Genomic DNA, 23,239 nt, shown 5'->3' on the forward strand with positions numbered 1-23,239 from the left:
AGTGTAAATCTGTGTTGTTTTAAGTAGGTCCTTGGCCATTGGTGCAGACCCTACAAGTATCTAGAGGTTCTTTGTGTGTATCTTGATCGGAATGGGATATTTTTAGTAAATATATTGTGTCAGTTACACAAATAGCATCATATAGGGGTGGGATATATATATATATATATTAGGGCTGTCAAAATCAACATGCAATTAACGCAAATTCATTTTCAACTACATTAATTTTGTTAATGCGCGATTAATGCAGCAAGCATTTCGGTACTATTTTTATTACAAATAATAAATCAGTCTTTTTTTAATATAAAATAGATGAGAATTAAAACCTTCAAAGCAACACACATTTACTCTCGACGTCCTTTCTTTACTCAGATATAAAAAATAAATAAATTGTAAAAAAAAAAAAATAGATTTTTAATCACTACACGTTTGTGTTACTGATGTGCTAAGTCTCAAATCAAACACCAAAATCTGCCATGATGCAAACATCTGGCAATTATAACCATTCGTATGAAAACAGAGAAAAAGTTCTGTTTGGTGTCCTGATGATCTACGTAAATTAAAACACAATAATAAACAGTTGCAAGAATATTTTGTCTGCATGCTTTGTGTTGAGTTTGGTTTCACTAATAATAAACATACAGTACAGACCAAAAGTTTGGACACACCTTCTCATTCAAAGAGTTTTCTTTATTTTCATGACTATGAAAATTGTAGAGTCACACTGAAGGCATCAAGGGCTATTTGACCAAGAAGGAGAGTGATGGGGTGCTGCGCCAGATGACCTGGCCTCCACAGTCACCGGACCTGAACCCAATTGAGATGGTTTAGGGGTGAGCTGGACCGCAGAGTGAAGGCAAAAGGGCCAACAAGTGCCAAGCATCTCTCGGGGAACTCCTTCAAGACTGTTGGAAGACCATTTCAGGTGACTACCTCTTGAAGCTCATCAAGAGAATGCCAAGAGTGTGCAAAGCAGTAATCAAAGCAAAAGGTGGCTACTTTGAAGAACCTAGAATATGAGATTTTTCAGTTGTTTCACACTTTTTTATGTATATAATTCCATATATAATTCCACGTGTTAATTCATAGTTTTGATGCCTTCAGTGTGAATCTACAATTTTCATAGTCATGAAAATAAAGAAAACTCTTTGAATGAGAAGGTGTGTCCAAACTTTTGGTCTGTTCTGTACATTTGTATAAACCCTCCATATTTGTCCATGAGCGTGTTAATTATTTTTCTTCTTTCGGCTGTTGCCATTAGGGGTCGCCAAAGCGGATAATTCGTCTCCATACTACTCTGTCCTTTACATCAGCCTCTGTCAAACCAACTACCTGCATGTCTTCCACCGTGTTGATTAGAGAATTACAAACTTGTAAAGTAATAATTTGAGGGACATTTAGAACAGACAAAATGTGAGATGTTGTTGCGATTAATCACGAGTTAACTCGACAGTCATGCGATTAATCGTGATTATATATTTGTATCCATTGACAGCCTTAATATATATATATATATATATATATATATATATATATATATATATATATATACGTATATATATATATATATATATATATATATATATATATATATATATATATATATATATATATATATATATATATATATACTTTAGAAGGCCATGCCTAAATGAGATAAATGCACTCTAACAAAGCTACTTAGCTGCTCGGATGTGAGCTCCGATCAAATCGAAGGCAGGTGGATAGAGGGTTGGGGATGGGGGCCGAGGGGGATCTGTGATGAAGATAACCCAGCAACAGGAGGCAAACAAACCTAGTCGGCCTTGAACGCAGGTCCCTTGCCATATGTGCCGCTTTCTCTCTGAAGGTCATGGAAGACATTTTTCTGAGGTGTTTCGGCTTGATCCGATTATTGCAGTGGGATTTGGATGCTAGTATTAGGGTCGTTATGCGACGAGGTACGATTGTTAATGATTTGCTTGATTATGGCTCAGGGACAGGCTTCAGCAACATTTTCTGCAAGGTGGCCTCGTTTTTCTTGAAGAATGGATCGTAATGAAACCCCTACAAGTATAAACTTGCTTGGAGTTTGATTCCGCGTGCAGACGAAATGCAGATTTCCTGACGCAATCTTGTCCCTAGAGTATACACACACACCCTGATAAAGTCCATCACACACTATCAAAACAAAGGTACAACACTGCATCGGTTGCAGACGCCAAACCCAGGCTGCGTCGCTTCCACCCAGGTGGCCTGGTTTTGTTCTGAGTTTTTCCAGAGCTGGTGATTAATAGGGATCATATTCAGCTGTCAGCAAATGATGGTTGAAATTCTGCGTTTATTTTTAGACCGCTGAAGTCATGCATTCAGGTTACCGGGTAAATATGACTCGGTAATCATTTTTACTAATCATCCCAGGTCCGTAGTGCACAAGGTCACGCAAGGTCATTTAGTTACTTAGGAAATTCTGGAAGATCTTGAGCGGCCTGCTGCAGAGCGCAAACTCTATCGAGCATTTTATTTAGGATGAATTGGAACACACACCCCAGGCCTCTTTACTTCCTCACCTACATCAGCACTTGACTTTACTTACAAAATTTAGTGGAACATCTTCCCAGAAGAGTAAATGTTATTATAATAGTGATTTGAGACTAATTGTGGAATAAAATATATATCTTATGGTCAGGTGTCCACAGACATTTGACCGTATAGTGTGTGTTTGTGTTTGTGTGTGTATATATATATATATATATATATATATATATATATATATATATATATATATATATATATAGTACACAATAAAACAGATTTATGGTCCGCAGAGTTAAAAAAAATTTTTTTTATTATTTTCTTCTTCTTCCTCTTATTATTATTATTATTATTATTATTATTATTATTATTATTATTGTTGTTGTTTTTATTGTCCATGTGGTTCACATCTTTTAAAATATATTATGATTATTATTGTTTGTTGCTTGTGAAGCTATTGCTACAAATAAATACATAAATATAGACATTTTCTATATCTAATTTAATATTATCGCTTATTTCGTTGTCATTATTCACAATAAATATAAATGAACACTGTTTAACACACATCAGTGTTCATTTGCATTTAATAAATGTTTTATACATATTTGTCTTTTTCGCTAATTTATTAATCGTTGTTGTTATGAAATAGAAATGTTGCATTGTTTATTTATTGTTAACATCTTAATCAGATGCACAAATTATACTTTTGTGTTGATTTATTTTATAATAGAATAGAATACATTATATAACAACAAGTGTAAAATAATGTAATTTTATATAATAGGTATTCAATAGATTTTATATATATATATATATATATATATATATATATATATATATATATATATATATATATAACATAATATAAAAAAATATAATATTTATTTATTTCATTTTTTATGTACATAAATGAATGTACTTTCTTGTACTACTTGCACTGCAAACTGGAGCAGGTTCATGGGCGACCGCTCAATCCCCCACCCCCTCCCTGCGTCGGCGCCCTACTCTTGGCTTTAAAGCAAAGGCACGCGCGCACTCCCTAAGGCACTACTTCATGGGCCGGGCGGTGTATTCGGAATACGGCCGTGTGCGCTGCGAGAACGGAGTGGCGGAGGGCCGAGAGCGCACTTCCTGGAGCTCCCGAGAAGCCGCGTTCCGCTCCTGTAGGAAAGGCGGTGGGGGCGGAGTGTAGAGGAAAAACAAGACCGAAAAAGAACCCAAGACGAACAACATGGAGGATACGAGCTGAAGTTAATGGGATGGGTGAAAGAACGTGTGGAAGATGTTTAAGAAATAAAAACAGGAGAAGGCGGAGGAGGGGGAGAAATGTCTGTGTGTTCATCCGCACTGAGCTGAGCGGCCTAGCGGACTAGCTAACGCCAGAACGCGCAGTATCGCTGTCGGGTTTTTGTTGTTTGAACTTTTATTTTTACAAATTCGGGAAACATAAACCGGGTTTTCCAAACACGTTTGTTTTATTTCTCTGGGTAAATATTTCCGTGTCACGTCCTTCGCACTTTTTTCCCCTCCTCGCAGGAAAGCTCGCATGCTAGCCCCGGTACTCCATGCTAGCTAGCTAGGTAACTTTCCAAAGTTGTAGCTGCAGGAAAATCTCGCCTCGGCGTCTCCAGCTGGAAAAGACAACCTTTTATATTTATTTATTTTTCTTTTAACAACCAGTTAAATGTCCGTGGCTTTTTGGAGTCGCTTCGGCTTTGGTTTATTTTCATTTTAATGCTTAGCTAGCTTAGCCGCTCCTAGCAAGAGATGTCTGCCCCCTCCGCAGAAATGCTCGAGACGCCTCCTGGATATCCTTTCGAAGAGATCGAGTACGCAGACATCGAAGTGGAAGAGGTAAAATATCAATACCTCTCTATACACACACACATATCTTATAATGTTATCTGATCATTCTATCCATCACAATAAACACCAACAAGCTGGATATTTCACTCCAGACTCCACTCCATCTATGAAATAATGTTATACACCAAAGAATACTGAAAACCTACATATCTTGTGTTGACAGCTTGAGTAAAAGCCCACCACCCTTTCGATGACTCGTACCGGTACTAATCTTGCGTTCGTCCAATCAGAACTCTCCTTTGGATGTTCGCCCCGCCCCCTTGTGGTTGTTCTCCTTTCTTTTTGCATGTCATGAACATTTCCAAAGTATGAATAAAAAAAATTAAAAATACGACGACGTCTGGATGACTCGGACCCCCAGAGATACACGCTGACCCCAAGTTTGTATGAAACGTCAAATAAATTGGCCGATCATATGTAATTGACTGTACTCTCTTGGTGTTTTTGCCCCCTAAAGGCAAATTCGAGGCGATTTCCATGTCACACTGTGTTTCCAAACTTGTTAGGACGTCTTTAGGTGCAGTGGCATGGAGCCAGCTATATGAAGATGTTCTCTACATGGGTTGGAAGTGTGTGAAAGACTGAACACCTTTGGGATGAATTGAAACGCCACCCCAGGCCTCCTCAGCTCACTTACTTTACTAAAGCCCATGAACAATTCGCTCGTTTTAAATGAGTCCTCAATGTGACTCAATGAGATGAGTCGTCTCAAGGAGTGATTCTTTCGTTTTCTACCGGAAGCACACGAGCTAAGCATCGCAAAATCTCCGTGATGTCGTGCACGACAGAATTGAGTAGTTAACCTCTCGACTCTTCTGGTCCGAGTCGTTCGTTCTTTCATTATGTGACTCCCATTACACTGGAAGCAGAATCGAGTAGTTCATCTCATGAATCCTCTAGTCCGAGGCGTTCATCCTTTTATCATGTAATTCCCATAGACTCTATGAAGGTGATTTAAAGGAGCGAAATGAACCAAATGACTAAAAAAAAGATTAATTTATTTTGATCGAGATTCGAAGAAGCAAGTTACTAAAATGACATGATTTTCCCCATCACTATTCTCCTACGATTTTCTGTCCAATTTGATTCTCTGTTGAATCTAAATCATCCCGCTGAGAGAAATCATATCGGTTGACGTGCGAATCTTCATCGCACCGAGATTCCGTCTCTATCATATGCGTACGTTGACTGGGAGTCAAAAGTGTAGCGTGAACGCAGCTTTACCCTGCTTTAACTGCACTTTTTGACTTTTTTCAGGCAAATTTCAGACTAAGACGTCTTCGTTTGAAAAAGCGTATTTGTCTTTGCGTCCACTGAGAGAAAGTTATCAATCAACTAAAACGTAGAGAAGACGCTTCTTTAGTCATGGCGACGAGGTTTCAAAGTAAAGTAAATAAACGGCGGGTGGGAATGATGAGAGTCTTGTGTTTTGCTCACGCTCAGTTCAGGGACGTGAGCATTGTCAGACGTTTTGTGATGTTTCGGAAAAGATTGAAAACAAAGGTGTGTATGCGGAGCGTTTTTAGACGATTTTTTTCAAATGTCTCCGGGTTTGTGTAGACCAGTGGTTCTCAAACATTTTTTTCTGCTATTCCCCACTTAAAAAACCCCACCTGTTTCCATCAACCCAAGTTTAAAAACATCAAAACATTTTTTTCGAAAACATCAAATAGTAAAAAAAAAAAAACTATTGAGAAAAGTGTTGTTGGGTACATTACCTGATGGTTTTTTTTTTTTATTTACTTGCTCGAATGACTTATCATTGCGCGCCACCTGTCATGTCTTTATTCCCCACTAGAGGGATGAACTTCAAAATTTGAGAACCACTGGCGTAGACGTAGTCTGGAATGTGTCTGAGGGGGCGTGGATTCTTTTAAATGGATGCATATTTTGATTAGGTGTCGTAAATGAGGAAAAAAAAAAGATGTAACTCTTATAACCATCGGTTTACCTGTTTGAGACGTAATCTAACAGCTTTCTTCGTCGAAGTAGAACCAAGAAGTCCAGGACGCGATCCAACTCCTTCAAGACTCATGGACTTTCCATTTTTTCCCCCAGGTGGTGGGCAGAGGGGCTTTCGGAGTGGTGTGCAAGGCCAAATGGAAAGGCAAAGACGTGGCCATCAAGACCATCGAGAGCGAATCGGAAAGGACGGCTTTTGTCGTAGAGGTACCGGTCCAATCACCTTTCATACGTGAATTATTGCGTGGACACGGCCTGAATCTTCTGAACGGTTTATTTATTTATTTTTAATCCTGTTCTTTTATCCAGCTTCGTCAGTTGTCTCGTGTGAATCACCCCAACATCGTGAAGCTGTACGGCTCCTGTCAAAATCCCGTAAGTCCCGTAAGTCTCTCTTTCTGCACTACAGAAAACCAAAATCCACTCCGTAAGAAGTGCGATGAGGTCACTGTGGACACTGTGGTGTTTCTATGACCGTGTGCCCTAAGGCATAGTAACTTTTAACCTTATGTAGCGTCCATGTCGTTACTTAGGTTATAGCAGCTATAAACTCACTTCCTCGAGGTAATGACTTAACCTTTTTTTTCTATCATTAATGTATTTATCAAGAGCGAATGGTTCATGCTGTTGGTCCTCACATATGTTGCTATAACAAATAATAGAATCTTAGCATTTAAATCAGGTGTTCATGGTGCAAATAAGGTTATGGACCAGTGTTTTTAGAGGATCAGACCTCAGGTGTCATAGGTGTCACTGATCAGGAATGTGTTTCTCTCTGTAGGTGTGTCTGGTAATGGAATATGCAGAAGGGGGCTCTCTGTACAACGGTGAGTGTTTCATAGATCGAAAGAGATCTAGTGGTGCCTAGAAACTGTTCGCTTTTCTATCGAATGTCGAATACGTGTGGGTTTTTTCTCGTTCCTGTAGTGCTGCACGGCGCAGAGCCTCTCCCCCACTACACGGCGTCTCACGCCATGAGCTGGTGCCTGCAGTGTGCTCAGGGCGTCTCGTATCTCCACGGCATGAAACCAAAGGCCCTCATTCACAGGGACCTCAAGCCACCCAAGTAAGTGCTTGTACAACCTGCGCATCTCATTTCACTCGCTTTGACGTACGTGTGTGTGTTTTTGTTGGGGGGCTGTTTGTTTGCAGCTGGTTATTTACAAGCTATGATTGGAAAATCCTCAATGTCCTCATGATCCTCATTGCACCATGCTCCCTCTGATCAACCACACCTCGACCGGTCCCACCATCTCTCAGGGAACAAGGAAGCCCTGCTTCCAGTTTCTTCTCTGTTGTGGCACCGGAGTAGTGGAACGAATTTCCACTTGATGTTCAGACAGCCATGTTCTAGCAAATGACTCCTACCTCCTACACCTGTTCTGAAATTAGCGCTCCTCCTGCATCAAAAATCCTGCGCTTAATTACTCTATTTGTTTCGATCTGCAGTCTGCTGCTGGTCGCCGGAGGCACCGTTCTCAAGATCTGTGACTTCGGGACGGCGTGCGACATCCAGACTCACATGACCAACAACAAAGGCAGCGCGGCCTGGATGGCTCCAGAGGTGTTCGAAGGCAAGTACAAGATTTATTTTCCAACACCTGCATGTAAGCTGCAGGGTTAGCCTGAGCATGAAACTCATTCAGGAATTACAGACTTACTGTTCTTATCGCCGACGCACTCGATTTTAGCTTCGAAAGCGCCGCTTTGGGAGTAGGTCGTTATCTCGTTTGTTTAATATAGCCTCAGCCCGCCGTGCTATTAGAGCCATGCTCATTAGAGAAGCGACCCTGACGGCGCGCATTCGCTTCACCGATGAACGCGTTAGCAGAACGCCTCGACAAGGGGGACTAAAAACAAATGCGCACCGTAATTGAAGCACAATAAGAGGGGTAATTAAGCCTCTCTAAGGTACCATAAGAGCAAATTGCCTCCTGCTCTGAAGGAGGGGAAGAGATGTAACATGCACAGGGATAATCTGAAGTGTGCTGATTCATTTGTCGGCTCGGGTCCGCTCTGGAAGAGTGTAAACCTGTGTTCCATTTCGTGTGTGCGCCCTCTATAGGCAGTAACTACAGCGAGAAGTGCGACGTGTTCAGTTGGGGCATTATTCTGTGGGAGGTGATCACACGCAGGAAGCCTTTCGACGAGATCGGAGGACCAGCTTTCCGCATCATGTGGGCCGTGCACCGTGGTGGGTTCCTCTTCCAAGCACATACACGCAGGAGCCATTTAAACGTATGCTGAGTTGCCATTTTATGTGGAACACCTACTGTAAAATAGATCTTTAGGGCAAATGCACTGTCGCAGCATGTCGGTGAGATTCCCAGAAACATCATCATGTTGTTTTCATGATCATGATGAAAAAATGTAAACCAACACCAGCAAATGTAATAAAATCACTATTAATTGCATACAATTAGCATTTTTATGAACTGAGTGTACCTAATATAATGGCAACTCGGCGTAGATACGTTTATTTGCACGCGATATCTAATCTGTAAATGAATAACGTAAACATAACATGACTTGTTTTTTAATTTTTTTATCATCAATACATTTTAATTGGTGATTGATTAATCGTATGCTCAGGAACTCGTCCTCCTCTCATTAAAAACCTGCCCAAGCCCATAGAGAGTCTGATGACCCGCTGCTGGTCCAAAGATCCCTCACAGCGGCCTTCGATGGAGGAGATCGTCAAAATCATGACCCATCTCATGAAGGTACCCAAAGTTTGGCGCAGTGTTGTAGCTGCTTGAGATGGTGTTATGATTTTTTTTTTTTTTTAATACACTTATTTATCGCATCTTCTCCTTCATCTCTCCTCTGCTTTCTTTCTTTCTCCAGTATTTTCCTGGGTCAGACGAGCCCCTGCAGTACCCATATCAGTATTCAGATGAAGGCCAGAGTAATTCTGCCACCAGCACAGGTATAAATAGTTCAAATCAAAGGAAAGAAACATGATGGGAAAGTGAAGAACAATGAATATTTAGATATCCAGAATGGACTTTTGCATGTATAACAGTTTGTGATTCGGCTGGAAGGAGTCCCATCCTCATCCACCCCCCCTCCCCCCAGATAATGATGTCATAATATACTATTTATGTGCTTGTAATTTTTTTGTTGCTCAGGCTCCTTCCTCAGCATGAGCAACAAGAACGACGGCAGCATGGATCACGGTACTTCTGCCGGCACCAGCGACACCATCAAGACAATCGAGAAGATAAAACCAAAGGCAGGGTTTTATAGGATTATTGTAATTCGACAATGTGTTTGTGTTTTTCACCTTGAAGAACGCTTGATTGCACTTAATCATGACGATTTGTTCTCACGTAGGCCGATCCGCTAAGGCCTGGCCATTCTCTGTCAAGAGGGGGCAGCGTTGAGAGCCTGTCGGTGCCAGGCAGAACCCACTGCCTGCCCTCATCCGACAGCAAACGAATGAGCGCTGACCTCTCCGAGCTCAGACAAGACAAGATGCCCTTCCCTACAGGTAACACACACACACACACACACACACACACACATTCTAGATGAACCTGTGGTTTTTTTTGGTTTTAAAGAATTACAGATTTAATCTTTTTCTTCCAGCAAAATCAGTCCTGCTTTTCAGAACCGATAGGAGAGGAACACAGTTTCCGATTATTAACTCATTCCATCCCGGACGGTCGTTAGAGACTGAATCTGAAATGTCCCATCACTTTTTGTGTCTAACCTTCATCTCTAACCTGTAGGTCATACAAAATCGTGTGCTAATTGGAACTAGAACAATCACTCGCTTCTGTTTGCTGAGGGCAGTTGTCGAATTTCATCAAGTGTATTGGCTGTTGGTGTGAAGGGGCATTAATGGGGCAAAAAATAAATAAATCCTATTGTAAAATTTTTCAAATTTGGATCAATATATTTTGCTGACTAAGCAATAATTGATGGATTTCAGCAGCTGTCCATGCAAGTTTATAAAAAAAAATAAAAAAATGCTATGCAGGGTTATAACCTAAATCCAAGGTTGGAACGCACTCGGATGTTTCCTCAATGGTGTAAATGTAACCATTCCATCAAATTGTCCCACAGCGCTGAGCTTCACCACACGAACGCCCCCGCCGTCTCTCCAGCTCCGCTCTCGCCGCCGCACGGCTGCGTATGTCTGTCATGCATGTCTGCACGGCCTGTTCTCGGACGGATGCGCCTCGCATAACGCATTTTTTTTTTCGTTTCCATCAGCTTGCTCATGTAGGTTTGTGAGTGTACAGTCTGCATGTCGGTGTACGCAGCTCTATATGTGTGTGTTTTTGCAGCGCGGCCGCAGTATAAACGAGGCCACCGCAAAACAGCGTCACACGGCACCATTCTGGACATTCCAGAGATCGTCGTCACAGGTATCGGAGCCGTGCCGTGTCCTGTCGTGTCATCCTGCTCCCTCTGGCTTGTCCTCGCTGCCGAGTTCGAGCTCGGCGGGGACGCGGAGACAACCGCTGCTGCCACTCCAGGACGTCCAAATCCCAGGGTTTCAGCTGGCTCTTAAAAAGTGAACACACGCTCGTTTTTTTTTTTACTCGCCTAAAATAAATATCGGGGATCGTTTCATTCGCCTGAAAGTGATCCGATTGGTGGCTAATCGAATCGCAGAATAAATCCAGCTGATTAACAAAACCCGCTGTTGGATTACGGTCTTGGAGTCGCATCCACCGGTTCTCTATCTGATTTCTTGGTCTTTCTTTCCTCCCTGTGCTGTGTGGCTGTAGTGGATGTGGCCGATCTACACCTTTTTTTTCTTTCTATTACCAACATGTTGGATTTAATGTTCATGACCTCCCTTTTTCCCCCTGACGTTTTTGTTAGTACAAAGTGATTACATTATGGAGACCTGTTTTTCTCAGCGTACTTCATGCGGAACTATTGTGACACCTGAAGATCATTTTCAGACGTTATCTCCGCATTAACTACGCTCAGGTCTATTAGGTCTCATTTTTTGACTCCTGCACTGTAATCAAAGGTTCCTTGAATCTCAAAGGTCTCCAGTGTGTTCCAGGGAAACTTTTTTTTATTGTCTATTGAGTTTAAGTAATTTTGTAAAGTTCTTTTTTTTTTTTTTTTTTTTTTCTTTATTGCTTAATTAAAAAATTTTTTATTCTTCATTATGTTTTTCCTTGCTTTATTTCTCGTTCTTTTCTCACATTTCTAGTTTCCTTTTTCTTTCTTGCTCGCTCCTACGCACTCACTTTTATTTTTGCTAGCAATCTCTCTTTCTCTCATTCTTTCTTGCTAGATTTCTCCATCCCTTTTTTCTTTTTTTTTGCTAGCAATCTCCTTTTTACCATGTTGCTTTCTCGATTTTTTGCTTGTTTCTTTTTCTTTCTTTCTTTCCTGATTGCTTGCTTTTTCCCTTTTTCTTGGTTGGTTGCTTTTTCTCTTTCTTCTGTTGTTGCTTTTCTTTCTTTCTTTTATGATTGCTTACTTTTTCCCTTTTTCTTTCTTGGTTTCTTTCTTTTTATTTCTGTTATGTTTATTCAATTAATTATTTTCTTATTTACTTCCTTCTTTCCTCCTGACCTTGGAAGAGAATGTGTGTGGTGAAGGAACGTGTCTTTTGTTTCTGTTTGAATCTTAAACAGCTCCTGTTTCACTTCATTCAGCTTTAATGATGATATTTCAGACAAGCTGCTTTGTATTTTCACTGTCTGACTCCTTTGAGTGAAGACTGAGGGATACTGACTCACTGGTTCAGAGTAGGGTGTGTGTGTGTGTGTGTCGGATGGTGTGGGTGGGTGTCGGAGTGCGAGTTTGAACATCTAAAACATCTCATCTGTTTCTCTTTTTTAAACACACATGCCCAGTCCACTGATTTATAACAGAAGCTGTTTTACCAACTGTGGTTCATGTTTGTGTGTGTGGGAGAGAGAGCGAGAGAAAGAGAGAAAAAATGGTGTGGAATTGGGTCACTTTGGACCCCTTGCTGTCAGCATGATGCCAGTGTTTTGGGGGTCAGGGTGTAATTCTTTGCAGCTGTCTCCGTGTCGCTCTCTCTCACACGCACACACACACACACACACACACACACACACACACACACACACACACCTGGTAGTGCTGCCCAGGGACCCCGACGAGCGTGTTGCCTCCATACTCACTCTTCACTCTGCACCCTCGCCTTTCTATTTCTCTCTGACACTGTAGGGACCTGCGATTTTCGGCGGAGGTCTGTGCAGGATCTTCCCGCCTTCCCCGGAGAAACGGGACAAGTAAGAGCTTCACATCTTTATCCTCCTGGGAAAAAAAAGCTCTACTGCCATAAATGTGCACAAAACAATGTATAACATTTCAGGCATTTTGAACATTTTCGTGATGATTTTGCAGGAAAGCCGGAACAGCAGCAGGTCGTCCAGTCCGAGCGTAAGGATCACGCCCGACAAAAGCAAATGCTACGGTTACTCTCCCGATGAGCCTGCAGGTACTTACTGTTTCCTGAAGCATGAAATATTCACTTCACTTAAACTGCGAGACCCAAACATGTTCCAGCATGATGATGGATTGGAAAGCACTTTCAACCTCACCCTCACCCTCACCCACATCTATAGCTGAATTTACTCACTGGCCCGTTGTGGAGATTTGGGAGATTTCATTCGACCACAACATCTTCATTTTTTTCTAAAAGAAGCACATATATTTCTCCATCACTTTATTTTTTCCCTTTCCTGCTAAGCAGTGTCTCTTTCCCTCTTCCTTTTTTACTATGTTGCTTGTTGAAATCCTTCTTTCCCTCTTTTGTTTTGATATTTCTTTCTTTCTTTAATTCTTGCCTGGTTGCTTGCTTTCTTTCTTTCTTTGCTTGCTTGCTTTCTTTGCTTTCTTTCTTTGCTTGCTTGCGTTCTTTCTTGATTTGCTTGCTTGCTTTCTTTCTTGATTTTTTTTTCTTTCTTGATTTCTTTCTTTGCTTGCTTGCGTTCTTTCTTGATTTTCTTGCTTGCTTTCTTTCTTTCCTTCTTTCTTGATTTCTTTGCTTGCTTGCTTTCTTGATTTCTTTCTTTCTTGATTTCTTTCTTTCTTTGCTTGCTTGCTTTCTTATCTGGCCACTGTGGTTGAATGAAATCTCACAAATCACCACAAAATCTAGTGGAACATCTTCCCAGAAGAGTGGAGCTTATTATAACGGAATCTGGAGTAAACGTGAAACTGGATTTTCAACAAGAGAAAATACCATTCATAAGTTCCGGTGTCCACAATCTTTTGTCCATCTAGTGTACTAATAAATGCTTATCTGGAGTAGTATAATGATGTACTCAGAGTATCTACTTTCTCTATAACTGACCATATTTGTCCTTCTCTTTGTTTCATAGACACTAACGGTTGTGATAACTCCATTCCCATGGCGTATCTGACACTGGATCATCAGTTACAGGTACAGGTTCATTCCTAGACGTCTATTCGGATTCATTCAAGTCGGATCAACCTGTATTTAAAATACACACTTTGCATTGCAGACTAACAAGCTTTAAATGTGTGGGTGGTTTATTTAGATTTTTTTTTTTTTTCTCGCAGCCGCTTGCCCCGTGCCCGAACTCCAAGGAGTCGATGGCGGTATTCGAGCAGCACTGTAAGATGGCGCAAGAGTACCTGAAAGTGCAGACGGAGATCGCTCTGCTCATTCAGAGGAAGTGAGTTCTGATTGGATGCATTACACACACACACACACACACACACACACACACATTCATGTCTTGGGTTACAAATTCCAGAAACTTTCTATGTCCACTTCATCTTGGGAAATATTTCAAGTTGGAAACGTATCAGAAATTTGTGAATTTTTGGGAATTAAAAATTTCAAAAAATTTTGACTTTTATCTAATTGTTAGTATCCTTTTATCACACAACACAAGGTAGTTTTAAACACAAATGTATGTAACTTGTATTGTAAATTCCCTGTTTATTCTCATGGAAAGTTTCTAGTTTTGGAAATTCAAGGAATTTTGCAGCCCTATTTCTGACACTCGTCTCCGGACACGTAAATATGTTTTTTTACACGGAAAACAAAGGTAGCTTTTGGTTTTGCTCAAGTCATAGTGGGTCATGTTTAAGCTTCTAGGTGTGAGAACAAAGTCTGAACTGGTGAGACACACACACACACACACACACACAGACACTTCCACAAGTCTTTAAGCAGCTCAGACGGGCACAAAGGCAGGCCTGCTAGCTCAGAGTTTATTTATAGAGCACGACGTGAACATGGAATCCGCCACGTGCGTGCTCATATAATGTTCATACGCTCTGCTCAAGGAAGTGTTGTCACACTGGCAATATGTTCCACCAGATCTTATGGAGATTTGTGCTCTTTTAATCGACAAGGGCGTTCATACACTCTGGTATCGATGTAGGTGGGACGAGGAGGCCTGGGGTGTGCTCCAATTTATTCCAAACGTATATAGAACCACTCACGATCTTCCATTTTAACCCATGGAATCTTCATGGAGCTGTTTTTTTTTTTTTTTTTTTTTTAACAAATTGTCCTCCTCTCACATCCAGAGGCGTCCTACGCAATTGTGTTACACTGCTATGTCATTGAGGAAGCTTACCACCATCTGTGTTTTTGTTTGTGTGTGTGTAGGAACGAGCTGATCGCCGAACTCGATCAGGACGAGAAGGACCAGCAGAACACGTCTCGCCTGGTGCAGGAGCACAAGAAGCTTCTCGACGAGAACAAGAGCTTGTCCACCTTCTACCAGCAGTGCAAGAAGCAGCTGGAGCTCATCCGCGCACAGCAACAAAAACGACCGGGAACGTCGTGATGGCGTTCCAGGAAGCGGAAAATAAAAAGGAGTCTCAAAAAAAAAAAAAAGAAAAACAGGCTCACCGACTCACTTGCACCACGTTTTCCTTTTACTTTCGTTCTTCTTTTTTTTTTTTTTTCCTCCTCGTCACCCAGTTAATCACTTCCTGTAGCAGCCTGCATTTTGACGCCATGGATTTCGGATCGGATCATGGATTGAGACTGACCGTGCACGCGCATGCTGCCTCCAGAAACAGGATCTAGAGCATTGAAATGCTAGTTTATAACAAAACAAAAAGAACAAAAAAAGCAGTGCGCTTGTATACACACTAACGCCACTGTCTGTCCCAACGAGCCAAAGTTCTGCCTTTTTTCTTTCTTTTTTTTTTTTAAATACTGGAGCGTGCAGATACGTGGCCTTACGGAAAGACCACGTCTGTGTGAATCCCATCGGTTCGCAGGGACGTCGGTTCCATCCTTCGCCCCTTCCCGCAGCAGTCGATCCTTAAGAATGTGAACACGAAACAAGATTTCAAAAAAAGAAGAAAAAAAAAACTGGTTTTATTCTGATCTTAGTTCATATCTTACTTTGTTTTAACCTTATGCAAAAATCTTTTGACATCATTATTATTAGTTTTTTGCGTGCGCCTTTGCACGTCATACCTTGAACCCAGCGCCTGTGACGAAACGAGGGAGCCTCACGTAATAGAAAAAAAATGCAATATTAAAAAAACGCTTCAGATTTCTTTCTTTCATGAGCTGTCAAATCAGCTTCACGATTGTTATTATTTGTTTTTTTGTTTTTGTTTTTTTATCTCCTCTTCTATCATCCACAGAGAGTGTACGCTGACTTGCACACAGTGTGGACGAAGCTGTAGAATTCGCAGGTTTCGCTCCTGCTTGTCGTTTTTTTTTTTTTTTTTTCAGTTCACATGTTGCCTTAGAGGTTCAATCGCTTGCATTTACTCGCGTTGTAATAAGGCCGACTCGTTAGACGTAATTAACAGTATATAACCAATCAGTGTGCGTGAGTGGTTATTTTATTTTATTTGTAATTTTTTTTATTTCGAAGCACAGAAACGGAATCGGGAAGCTAACACGAACCAGAGTGACGTGAGCCGATCGACCGGCATCCGTCTCGCGCTCATCTTTCCGTTCAAGTTGCCCGTTTAAAGCAGGTGATGTCACTCGTCTCTGATAACTGCAACCTTTTGTGGGGGGGTTTGGCACAGGGGCATCATTCACAATTTTCACTCGCTTTCTGAGCACGATGGGGAAAAACTTTGTTTTATTTTCCTTTCCCGGTTGTCATTCTTTCTGTACTGGTTTTTCTTCCTTCCTCAAGTTGCATTTGTATGATGAGTGTGTCTGTATTATGCGTTGTATATAAGACGTCTGGTTTCTTAAGCTATGGGGAGCAGGTTCGCACAGAGGAGTATCGCATCCTGAAATAAAACGGACAGGTGGACACTGCAGCCTGAACTGTCTCTGTCTGACATGGGTACCTATCAGAAGTGTTTTTATTACCGGTTTCATTGGGGGGGTTCATCAGGGTTTTGTTTGGGGGGTTTCATCAGGGTTTTTTTTATATCTGGTGCTTCAAGAGTTTCATCAGGAAGTTTCAAAAGGGTTTTCATATCAATAGTTTTCATCTGGAGGTTTTTGCATTACATTTCTTTTTCAAGAGGGTTTTGTTCAGGGGATTTTATCAGGCTTTTTGTGTCTGCTGTTTAATTAGAATGTTTCTAACAAGGGGTTCATTAGGGTTTTATTAAGGGGTGCATCAGGGTTGTATTTAAGGGTTCAGCAGGGTTTTAATTAAGGGGTGCATCAGGGTTGTATTTTTCTGTAAATTCTTTTTTTTTTTTTTTAGATGGTTCATTAGGGTTTTCTTCAATTATTTATTTTTTTGAGGTTTCATCTGATTTTCATTAGGAGATTTTATTTATATCAGGGGTTTCATCTGGGTTTTCATATCAGGTGGTTCATTAAGGGTTCATCAGGAGTTTTATCAACCATTAATGACGAGTTTTATATCAGGGGTTTCATCTGCTTTTCATTGGGAGTATTTCTTAAGGGTTTCTTCAGCAGGTTCTCCTGGGTATCCCCCTCTTTTATGCCTCAATGACCTTCCAGCCTGTTAACACGTTTGGCAGGACGACCAGTTCTTAGAAGTTTCCTGACTTCTTTAACATTATAGGAGACCAGGGGGACATTCAGATCTTTAAACATGGTTATACTCTTGACACAATTTGATCGAATTTCTTGGACTTGGTGTTTTTTGTCCTACCTTCACTGTATATTGGTGGACCTTTTATATACATGTGTGTAAATATCCAAATAATGTCCACGTTCACTACTGACCTCCAGTGCAATCAGGATGCGAAAACAACAAGGACGATATTTGCCGACGCCACTGTATAACTATTTCAACAAAAAAAAGTAAGTATAATATAATGACTTCAATTTATTGGTGTGAAACCTTCAAATGGTCACTCAGTGCTGAAGGTGTTTGAGCTCTCATCAGAAGGGGTATGAGATCCCAGCACCACCAAGCTCCTGCTCACGCACCTAAGTTGTAAACTGGATTAAATATGTAGCATTAGGAAAATGTTTGGAATTGGGGGTGATAGTCTTGGTTTGTGATGTAATCAAATGTAAGAGCCAATCACGTTCAAGCTTGCCAGATTTAATCCATTTAACGTTCTAAATAATGGCCGAATAAAATAAGTGTTTTTTCTTAAGAAAAGAAAAGAAAACAACAAAAAATATTCAACGCTAAACAGTTTGGAGTAGCATCGCAAAGCTTTATCATTTGTGTAACGCTCCCTATCACCAGAAGAGGGCGACAGCGACTTGCACCATCGTGGATGGTCTTGGATCACATTCAAGTTATTGAGGAAAATTTCACTTGACTCAAAGCCTTTAAAACATTTTTGGGCCTTGTAGGTCCAATCTGCTGTTTTGTTTTATGGCTGTTAATATAAAATGTAGTTTTATACCGAATGTGCTGTGGCCAAAAGTTTTTGGACACCTGACCATCACATTTAGTCCCCATTTAGTGTTAATAAACTAAAAACCTCCATTCTTTTGTTCACAGATGTAAATCTCCAACTCTGTGTTTTATATTCGATCTTGTGTCGAAATTCTATATGAAGTCATGAATCATCCTGTGGGCAGACTGCATCATCTCACATCATCTCACGCCTGTCTAATGTTCGTCAGCTCTAGAAGTGAAAATCCCTTTGGCCTTTCACTGACAGGGGGAAACCCCTCGTGTGTTTGTGTGTAAGTGAGATGAAATACCGACAGGAGTTTTGTTTGCCGAGTTCTATTTTTAACCCTAACAATACTCATCACCTTTACATTGACTCCTCTATACATCAGGAGCTTTTCATGGAAGTGTGGTGTAATCCACCTTCTTCCTAGTTTGAAAAGAGGTTTTTTGTTCTGGGACTGTGTGTGTGTGTGTGTTTTCGTGACATGAGATACTGTCATGCTGAAGGTTTGGTCTGTAAGTACTCCACAAAAAGAACTACATGTGGTGAGTTTTTGTTTTCTCAGGTGAATTCAGTTTTATTCTGTAAATGATCTGCTTTCTTCTTCTTACCATTCTTCTTTTTATTTTATTTTTTTTAATTCTTTTCTGCACGCAAGGTTTTTGTTTTCGTCTTTATTTGTTTATTTAATCTATTTAACATGGTTTACTTTAGTCATTTTTTAGGCGTCACAGACTTTTCCATAGGTAGTGCAATTTTCTTTTCTCATTTTCTTTTTATCTGATTTGTTTTGTACTTCTTTTTTTATTTCCAGTTTTCTTTGCATGATTTATAAATTTTTTTATACACGATTCCATATATTTCCACATAATTCTTGCATTTTTTATATTTTTTTTTTCTATAAAGACTCTTCCACTTTTTTTCAATTTTATATATATATACATATATACGTATATATATATATATATATATATATATATATAAATATAATATATAAAATTATTTTTTCCCCTGTATATAGGTTTTAAAAATATATATAGTATTTTTTTTTTTTATTCTTTTTAAACAAATTTGCATGTGATAATTTTTTTATTATTTATTCCTTTTTATTTTTTACAAAATTATAAGTATTTTTTTATTATTATTTATTCATGCAAGTGCTTCTTTTGCAAACATTTTCATGACTCATTCTCATTCTCTTCGATTTTTCAGTATAGATTTATTTTCAAATGATTTTTATTTATTTATTTATTTATTTGTTCTCGCATAATTGGTTTTTCACGTGATTTCGGTGACGCTTTTGACCCGTACCTTTAACCCTAAACGCTAAATGTGACTTTCAAAGAAAGAAAAGAAAAAAAACGAGATTTTGTTATTCGTTTATTGTTTGGGCGGTGCCCAATTAGCTCCGGAATCACAGGGAAAACTGCTGTGGGCTGGGAAGCACCTCGATCGGGATCGTCACAGACGGTCTTTGAAACGTTTGCACTATTCAAATATCCTATCCACGTCCTTTACTCTTTCAGCACCATGCGCTGTTCCGTGCACACAATAAAACTGTGGCCTGCCATCTTGATTAACGGTCTCCGGCCCGTGACAAGTGCGCCACCTATCTACGCTAGCATCCATTTTTATACCTGTAACGTTACAAGTCCCGGTTTGACTTGAACGTCCATGATACACTTGTATGCCTTCAAAGTTGTGCAAAAGTTTGAGGAAGAACCACATATGGCTGAAAAAAAACCAGTGTTTGTGTGGACCTGGCTGATCCCAAACAGCTGAGAACAATAGTGGAACTGTAAGGAACGGACATTCGGTGTCACCACAGGAGCAGGAGTTCCTGCTGAAGTCTGGAGCTTCTCAAGGTTTGTTCCTCATGACGTCTTGGAGTTTTTTGCTCACCACCATTCTAGGGATGGACTTGCCTTTTTTTTTTTTTTAAATGGATAAACTAAAATGTTATATTTGTGTCCTACAGACGGAGGTCCTTATTTTAGTCCTAATATCTTCCCAGCCCCCACTTTAACCAATGAGTAAAAGTTTGTACCCCCATAAAGCATTTCCTGACTGTCCAACATCGCACCAATGGAACATGGACTCAGCGTTCTTCTGTGATCCTTACGATCATGTCTTGATTGATTTGATTGTTCTATTGATTGATGGAAACCTCCATGAGAGAGAAATAAAGACAGAGGTCTTTCTCTCTTTTTCTCTTCATCTTTTCTCTGTAGTAACTCGATACTGTACCTTGTTTCTTTATATTCTACTACCACATGTGTAGGCTCCTTAAGTCCCGGGGCAGGATCCGCTAGGGTTTCTGGATAATTAATGGATGCCTTCTGACCAATCAGAGCCGAGCGATGAAAGGTAGACACCGGAGACAAGTTTTTTTCTTTCCCCTTTCCTCATTATTCTACGTTTTATTTTGGTTGCTTTTTCCATGGACAGCATGGTGCAAGAGTAAAAAGGTATATTGATCCATGTGATGCAACCTCGGTGTAAGCGCCAACACTACAGCCTTGTTTGGGTGTGTGTTAGTCCTTCACACACACACACACGTTCTTTTCTCTGCACGCTTCCGGAAAACTACTTGTGGAGAGCCTCATCATCATCTTTCTCTTCTTGACAAGACAAAGGAAAAGTTCAGTCGCCTCATTTGCATAGGATCGTCCCTCCGTTTGTCTCTCTCTCTTCTTCTGTCTTTCTTCTTTCTTTTCTTCTGCGCATCTCCTGCATTCCTTGTCTCTCTCTCTCTATACTTTCCTCTTCATTTTCTCCTCTTTCCATTCCTAGCCTCCCCTCTCTTCATCTCTTCTGCTCTTTCTTCCCCTTTCTGCTGTCACTCTTACTTCTGTCGTCTTCTTTCTCTTGTCTCTTTGTTTTTCCTCTCTCTCCCTTCTTTCTATCTTTGTCCTTTCTCTCACTCCTTTCTTTCTGCCTTCCCTTCCCTCTTTGTCACTCTTTCCTCTCTCTCTCTCTCTCTCTCTCTCTCTCTCTCTCTCTCTCTCTTTTCCCTCTTTCTTTCTGTCCCTCCATTCTCTTCCAACCTCTCCTTTTTTCCAACACGTCCTCTCACCCTTTTTCTTTTTCCTCTCTCTCTCTCTCTCTCCCAATATCTCCATGCTTTCTCTCTCTCTCTGTCTCTCTCTCCCTCTTTTTCTCTTCCCCTCTCCTTAGTCGCTCAGTAACCATGGCAACTGCCTCCAAGTAGGCTAGAGGCAGTTGAGAATCTTTTTTTTTTCTGTCTTTCTTTCTTTTTTTTTTTTTTTTTAAGAGCGAAATTTGGGTCAGAATATCTGTACAGTCGGCCTATAAATTACTACATGCTCCAGATCTGTTATTTCATTAATCAGGATGAATCCCTGGCCAGCTGTTGGGATGCGGCCGAGACGACTGAATGGCTTCATACACACACACACACACACACACACACACACACACACACACACAAACTCACGGCACACAAAGAGCTCACGAAAGACAAAGAGCTCGTGCCAATGGAGGTGTTGCTCTTTATTGCAGCATGAGCGGTAATCTCTCCTGTGGAAGCGGTTCAGAAAGAAAGAAAGAAAAAGTTCAGGCGGTGTGTCGATGATTTATTCATCATTTATTCTCTGATGAACAAATATTTCTTTCTTTCTTTTTTTTTTCTATTTTTTGCTTGTTGGTCCGAGGCTGATAACGCAATTCATTTTGCAGGAGGTGTGAAACCTCGAGATGTTCGGGTGTGTGTGTGTGTGTGTGTGTGTGTGTGTGTGTGTGTGTGTGTGTGTGTGTGTGTGTGTGTGTGAGCGCCTGACAAGCTGCTACCTTCAGTGTTCGTCACCCGTGAAGTTCAGCATGAAAGTCTAGAGTTTTATTTAAGCACCCGATGATGTCACATCCCCTACTTTCTCTGTCACGATTGGAAATAGAAATTTACAGTGCTGATGTAAAAAAAAAAAAGTCTGCATCTTCCAGAAAGTTAAAGATTCCAACGTGACGTACTAAACGGGGGACATTTCAGATGATCCAATTTACTCTGATAATAATTTCCACTCTTCTGGGAAGATGATCCACCAGATTTTGTGGAGGTTTGTGTTTGTCCCAAATAGGGGGTTCTATAGAGTGGAGCGCTGTAGCAGGCCACTCAAGATCTCCAACATCAACTGATGTAGAGCATATCTAAAGGGACACTTTTTATGCATCCAAAGGCAAAGTTGTGTGCCTTCAAGGTTGTGCAAAAGGTTTGCGGAAGAACCAAATATGGCTGGAAAAGTCCGGTGTTCCAGTTCTTTTAGCCATATAGTATGTAATTAGATGGTGTGGACCTGGTTGATCCATCTTGATGGATTTGTTTGAAAATGAGCAGAAGGAGATGTTCCACTCTAACCCATGGAAAGCATATTGTCATGGAGCTGGCTTTGTGGACTAAGGCCTTGTTATGCTTGAACAGAAAGGAAAATGTCCTGCTACAGGATCCAAAGACTTCCTATACAATCCGATCAGTTTGAGGAAGAACCACATATAGACAGAGGTGTTCTGGGTGTCCTAATACTTTTGACATAGTATATGTTGGAGTAATTAGGTCAGGTGGAGAGGTCATGGGAAAACTCAACACGATTACTTTTTTATTATTAGAATGAAGGTGAAAGAGAAGCCAGAAGGCATTTGAAAAGAAGTTGCAGGACTGCCTGAAAGCAGCAGCAAAATCAGTTATATAGAGAACGATTTATTTTTGTTTGGAAAAACACATATTGTTCTCTCCGTTTTGGCTTTTCGTCCACACTGAGACCACGTCAAACTGATCCGGATTAGGGAAGACGTAGCCTGCAGTGAAGCATGGTGATGGGAGCACCCCAGTCTAAACACCATGTTATTAAAGCAAACGTGGATGGACTGATGTGCAGGGATGGAAGGGTTTCATCTCACGGAATGTTCAAAATGAGTGTGATGAGGAGAAGAAGAAAAGAAAAAAGAAGAGGGAAAATCCTATTTGTTTGTGTGGATGTGGGGTGCCAATAATTTTGGACTAAATTGTTTCCATGAGAAGAAGAAGGAAGACTTTGATTTTGAGAGATGACGACAATAAAGTGACGAGTGGAAAAAAAAAGATGAAAAAAAAGCACTGAAGTGAATAATAAACAAATAAAAC

The 23,239-nt window shown here is 40.5% G+C and overlaps 1 protein-coding gene across 4 annotated transcripts; it reads left to right on the top strand.

Annotated features, from left to right (window-relative positions):
- The first annotated feature begins 3,621 nt into the window (after positions 1–3,621).
- Positions 3,622–16,581, top strand: map3k7 (mitogen-activated protein kinase kinase kinase 7). 4 transcript variants are annotated; one of them, XM_046873447.1, is made up of 17 exons: positions 3,622–4,371; positions 6,442–6,552; positions 6,655–6,729; positions 7,127–7,172; positions 7,273–7,411; positions 7,795–7,919; positions 8,411–8,539; positions 8,938–9,068; positions 9,193–9,274; positions 9,477–9,580; positions 9,682–9,838; positions 10,641–10,721; positions 12,520–12,584; positions 12,700–12,793; positions 13,680–13,741; positions 13,882–13,997; positions 14,945–16,581. In XM_046873447.1, exons 1-17 carry the CDS (start codon positions 4,285–4,287, stop codon positions 15,123–15,125), a joined length of 1,785 nt encoding a protein of 594 aa, XP_046729403.1. In that variant the 5' UTR covers positions 3,622–4,284; the 3' UTR covers positions 15,126–16,581. The 4 variants fall into 4 exon arrangements, with proteins under 4 accessions (XP_046729403.1, XP_046729404.1, XP_046729405.1 ...); XM_046873448.1 differs by having other exon boundaries at positions 3,623–4,371; positions 6,655–6,720; XM_046873449.1 differs by lacking the exon at positions 10,641–10,721 and having other exon boundaries at positions 3,624–4,371.
- The last annotated feature ends 6,658 nt before the right edge of the window (positions 16,582–23,239 follow it).

This window comes from Silurus meridionalis, chromosome 18, assembly GCF_014805685.1.
Source record: "Silurus meridionalis isolate SWU-2019-XX chromosome 18, ASM1480568v1, whole genome shotgun sequence".
In the NCBI taxonomy this organism is placed as follows: Eukaryota; Metazoa; Chordata; class Actinopteri; order Siluriformes; family Siluridae; genus Silurus; species Silurus meridionalis.

Excerpts from the sequence above, each read along its gene's own strand:
- map3k7 (XM_046873447.1), top strand. The coding sequence starts at position 4,285 with ATGTCTGCCCCCTCCGCAGAAATGCTCGAGACGCCTCCTGGATATCCT. Across the intron at positions 6,730-7,126 it reads GTCAAAATCCCGTAAGTCCC|GTGTGTCTGGTAATGGAATA; the intron begins GTAAGTCTCTCT and ends TTCTCTCTGTAG. Across the intron at positions 12,794-13,679 it reads CTCTCCCGATGAGCCTGCAG|ACACTAACGGTTGTGATAAC; the intron begins GTACTTACTGTT and ends TTTGTTTCATAG.